This window comes from Brassica napus, chromosome C9 (genome assembly GCF_020379485.1).
Source record: "Brassica napus cultivar Da-Ae chromosome C9, Da-Ae, whole genome shotgun sequence".
NCBI lineage: Eukaryota > Viridiplantae > Streptophyta > Magnoliopsida > Brassicales > Brassicaceae > Brassica > Brassica napus.
The window spans coordinates 42,650,646-42,656,091 of NC_063452.1; the positions used below are offsets into that span (position 1 = coordinate 42,650,646).

Genomic DNA, 5,446 nt, shown 5'->3' on the forward strand with positions numbered 1-5,446 from the left:
TATTTTCAAATTTGACATTTTTTATTTAATTATATAATTTGGTGTATAAAATGTATATGTCATATAAATTATTACTTAATCTCATAAACCAATGTTTCCTACTTATATAAAATGTATACATATAAATTATTAATTTATATTTTAAATTGACCATATATTTACAAAATATTTTCAAAAAAATAATTATTTTATTATTTAATAGTTTTGTGTTCAACTTCGTACCGCCCCAAACTTGGGATAATCAAAATTTATTAATATATATTAATTATTAAATTATCAAGTATTTATTTATAGAGGTTGTACTATAAATCTTATGAAATATTAAGCTCAATAACAATTCTTAGATATTAAACACACTATGTGTTAACAATTTCAAACTCAATTTAAATCAGATAAGGGCTCCACTTCTAACGCCGAAGAGAACCCAATCGTTACATGCATAAAATGTGGTGCATTAATGTGGACTTCAGAGAGCACTAAGACGGACCCCAAAACAGGAGAACCAATATTCACAATTTTCTGTAACCATGGCGAAATAAAGCTTCCTCTGATCACCCAACCGCCAGCCCTGTTAGATGAACTTCTTCATCATAGATGATTTCGGGATACAATCCGAGTATATAATTCTGTACTGGCTTTCACATCAGTTGGGATGAAAATGGATTATGGTGTGGTGCATGCGCCTGGTCCTTACACTATTCGGATCCAAGGTCAAACCCACCATAGAATTGGCTCGCTTATACCGCAACAAGGCCGTCTCCCAGAGTATCTCCAGCTTTATATATTTGATACCACAAACGAAGTCAGAAACCGGTTAAACGCGATGGGTCAAACCTCGACAGAAGGTAATCTTGATGAGACAACCTTAACGCGCCTAATCGAGATGATTGACGCGAATAATTGTTTAGCCAAGTTTTTTCGACGGGCACGTGACTACTACGAAAGCAACGGGAAAGAGTTTACTATTAGGTTGCTCCCAGATAAAGGGAAAGGGAAAGAGTACGATCTTCCGAGTACGAGTGAAGTCGCAGGCCTTATCGTAGGGGATATGTCATCAACAATTGGAGAACGGGATATAGTGGTCCAATTCCAATCTGACACATTGCAGCAGATACGTGATGATCACCCTCTATACATGAGCCTCCAATATCCTCTTCTGTTTCCATATGGTGAGTATGGTTTTCACCCTGACATCCCGTTACATCTTCAGACAGGCACTTCAAGAACAAGGCAATTCCTAACCCTACGCCAATTCTATGCTGCCCAGATACAAACACGGCTTAACCAAGGGATGACGTTGGTTAAAGGCGGTCGTCTCCTCCATCAATATGTTGTGGATGTCTATACGGCAATTGAAGAAGATCGGTTAAGGTGGGTGAGGAATAATCAAGATGTCCTGAGAGCCGAGCTCTACAGTAATGTACTTGATGCTGTTGGCAAGGGTGACACTGATGCTAAAATTATTGGCCAAAGGTTCATACTACCGCCAAGTTTCACCGGTGGGCCACGTTACTTAGTCGAGAAATACCATGATGCGATGGCCATTTGCAGAGTATATGGGAATCCAGATTTGTTTATCACAATGACGGCAAATCCTAATTGGAGGGAGATTAGAGAGCATCTTGAGAAATATGGTGGAGACTCTCCCAATGATAGACCAGACATTGAATGTCGAGTCTTTAAAATGAAGTTAGATCAGCTACTCAAGGATTTCAAAAACAGAACTTTTTTCAGGCCATACACGGCAGCTCTCCACAGGATAGAGTTTCAAAAAAGAGGGCTCCCACATGCACATATATTATTGTGGTTGGGAAACTCTTCCAGGACACCGAGTGCAGAGGAGATAGATGGGATTATTTCAGCCGAGCTCCCAAACAACGAAGAAGACCCAGAAGCCTCCAATTTAGTAATAAAACACATGATCCATGGTCCATGTGGTGACGCTAATCGGAAGTCACCATGTATGGAGAAGAATGTCTGCACCAAAAAGTATCCTCGACCGTATAATGACAATACTTCAATTGATAAGTCTGGGTATGTATTATATCGTCGGCGTCGGAACGATGATGCGACTGTGGTAAAGGATGGGGCAATTCTAAACAATAACTTTGTTGTGCCTCATAACATTAAGCTCCTGAAGAAGTACGAAGCTCATATTAATGTTGAGTGGTGTAATCGTACGAGTGCAGTAAAGTATTTGTTCAAATACATAACCAAGGGTGTTGACAGAGCATCTGCAGTTATAGAAAAGGGGTATACGGCAACTACATCTGACGCAGTGGCCTCTAGCGAACCGAAGGATAAAGTTATCAAGCAACGGAATGAGATCCAAGAATTCATCGATGCTCGATATCTTTCAGCTTGTGAGTCTATGTGGCGGACATTTGCATTCCACATACACAAAAGAAAGCCATCAGTTGAGAAGCTAATCATTCACCTAGAAGGTGAACATAATATCACAGTTAAAGAAACTGATAACCTCGGCCGTGTAATCTGCAAGCCTGGTATTGAGAAGACAATGTTCACTGAATGGATGGTCTTATGCAGAAGGTCTGAGTTTGCACGAACGTTGACTTATGTGCAAATACCTGAATATTTCTTATGGAACAACACTACGAAAGTGTGGTCTGAGCGTAAGAGAGGAAAAGCCATTGGGAGAATCGTAGCGGTCCACCCATCATCGGGTGATCGGTACTATCTAAGGATCCTCATAAATAAGATTAAGGGTCCTAGAAGTTATGACGAACTTAAAACGTTTAACGATGTGAAATACCCCAACTTTAAATCGGTTTGTCACGCACGAGGCTATTTGGACAATGATGTTGAATGGTACGAGAGTATGTCAGAGGCTGCTATATCGGCTACCCCATTCCAACTCCGGGATATGTTTGTCATATTCCTAAATAATTGCTTCGTTACGAGCCCTAAAAAATTATGGGAACACTCATGGAAGTCAATGAGTGAGGATATACTTTACAAGAGACAAAGGCTTTTGGGTCACGAAAATCTAGAACTGGATGATGAGATCCTTGAGCAGTACACGTTGATCGAAGTGGAAACGTTGATGCGCATGAGTGAACGCTCGCTAAATGATATTAAGGAGATGCCGAAGATCAAACCTGTTTTGCTAAAAGAATTGGGGAGCAGTTTGTGGAACCAAGAAATGGATTACGATGTTGCTGACGAAACACTAAGACATGACAAGCAGTACAGCTTACTTAATGATGAGCAACGTGCAATTTACGAATCAGTCTTAGAGTCTGTTGATAAAAAGGATGAAAAGTTATTCTTTCTACAAGGCGCAGGAGGCACTGGGAAAACTTTCCTATACCAAACCATTATATCCAGACTTCGCTCAAGAAAGAAGATCGTTTTGCCGGTTGCCTCTTCAGGTATAGCTGCATTGCTTCTGCCTAGCGGGAGAACAGCTCATTCTCGCTTTAATATTCCTTTAAAGCTATCTGAAGATAAGCTCTGCAACATCAAACCAGGTACAATGCTGGCCGAACTAATCGAGAAAACAGACCTCATAATTTGGGATGAGGCACCTATGACTCATAAGCATGCTTTCAAAGCACTAGACAAAACGTTGAAGGACATAATGTCTAAGAAAAATACACCCACAAAGGACCAGACTTTTAGCGGCAAGACAGTTTTGTTAGGTGGTGATTTTAGACAGATCTTGCCAGTAATTCCACATGGGAATAGAGCTGATACTGTCATAACTTCAATAAGTCATTCATATCTATGGGATAGCTGCCACAAGTTCTCTTTGAAAACAAATATGCGAGTCAATCAAGATGAGAAGGAGTTCTCCGAGTGGCTTCTCAAAGTCGGGGAAGGTCGCACACAATCAGTACAAGAAGATGAGGATGATGGCTACCATGAACAGATGATAATTGTCGACAAATCACTAGTTCGAGAGGTTAAGGATGACTCTTTAAAACAAGTTGTTGATGTCGCATATGGAGATGTCAACAAGGTAAAGGCCTCCCAAAGCTCCTACACTGATAGGGCTATACTCACACCTCGAAATGAAACAGTCGATGAGATCAATGCATACACAATCTCCAAAACTGACGGGAATTCAAGAGACTACTATAGTTACGATAGCTTTGAGATTTCGGACACTCAATCTGATCAAAATGATACGTTATACGCGATTGAGTATCTCAATTCCTTGGAATTTCCAGGATTGCCTTCTCATAAGCTCACTCTCAAAGTTGGGGCCCCGATTATGCTTCTGCGAAACATAAATCAGAGAAAAGGATTATGTAATGGTACCCGTATGATCCTAACTTACATAGGCGAACGAGTGCTTAAGGCAGAAATAATCACTGGCTCACACATTGGAAAAGAAGTATTGATACCAAGGATTGTTCTCTTGCATGATGAAACAAAGCTACCGTTCACTTTACGTCGACGACAATTCCCTATTAGATTGTGTTATGCAATGACAATCAACAAAAGCCAGGGACAAAGTTTGAAAGAGGTTCTCCTATATCTTCCTAAACCGGTCTTCGCACATGGTCAACTCTATGTAGCACTCTCACGTGTAACAAGCAGATCAGGACTAAAAATCATTAAAGGCGAAGATTCACATCCACAAAAAGTGAAGAACATAGTTTACAAAGAAATATTCAACCGCCTTCGTTCCCATGAGAGTAAGTAAAATTTTAAAATCAGAATCACAATCAATATGTTTTTAGCGATTATTTATCTAATAATTCACATTTATATGTTTCTCAGTATTTTAGCTATCAACCGAAGAAGACAAAGCAAAAACTCCTACTCTAATGATGGATATCTCCCTACTATCAAGTACGTCTACCTATACTATAAACTAAATGAATTGATTTCTATTACTAATTTCTGATCACTGATTTATTTTAGAATAATTTCAGGCTCCCCAACTCGGAAAACTCATCGCATCAACATTTCCTCTTCGGAAAATGACCACCATCTTATCTATGATTTCTATTTTTCTGTCCTAAGACCTTAGTATCTGTTCTTTGTAACGATAATAACTTTCCTCTGCTTTCCTCTGCTTCTGCACAAGAGTTATACCGAATTCTTATTCCATAACTGATCTACTTTACATAAACTACTGATAAATGCAAAACTAAATGACTTAACAAACGGGATTTAATATAAAATTTGGTGCGCATGAACCTCCAACATTCCTGTTGTTTTGGAAAATACAACACTCTCATTCCAAATTCTTATTACGATGTTTACAAACTTCAGGATTGCTAATTTCCCACTACAAGAAAATATATTTTTTACTAGGGCAGTATTCGTTGTAAATTCGTCGTAAACGGGGTGTTAAGACGAATTAACGTCGAAAGACGTTTCGTTGTTAAACGTCCGTCGTAACGGAGGTTTCGTCGTAAACGACTCGTAACGTTTACGACGAAATATATTCCTCGTAAAGCGCAGGGAAAGG

At 39.3% G+C, this 5,446-nt stretch overlaps 1 protein-coding gene across 1 annotated transcript; it reads left to right on the forward strand.

Annotated features, from left to right (window-relative positions):
- The first annotated feature begins 658 nt into the window (after nucleotides 1-658).
- Nucleotides 659-4,672, forward strand: LOC106417353. Its single transcript, XM_013858170.2, has one exon. It carries the CDS (start codon nucleotides 659-661, stop codon nucleotides 4,670-4,672), a length of 4,014 nt encoding a protein of 1,337 aa, XP_013713624.2.
- Nucleotides 4,673-5,446: the final 774 nt, after the last annotated feature.

Coding starts and splice junctions, on each gene's coding strand:
- LOC106417353 (XM_013858170.2), top strand. CDS start 659: ATGGATTATGGTGTGGTGCATGCGCCTGGTCCTTACACTATTCGGATC.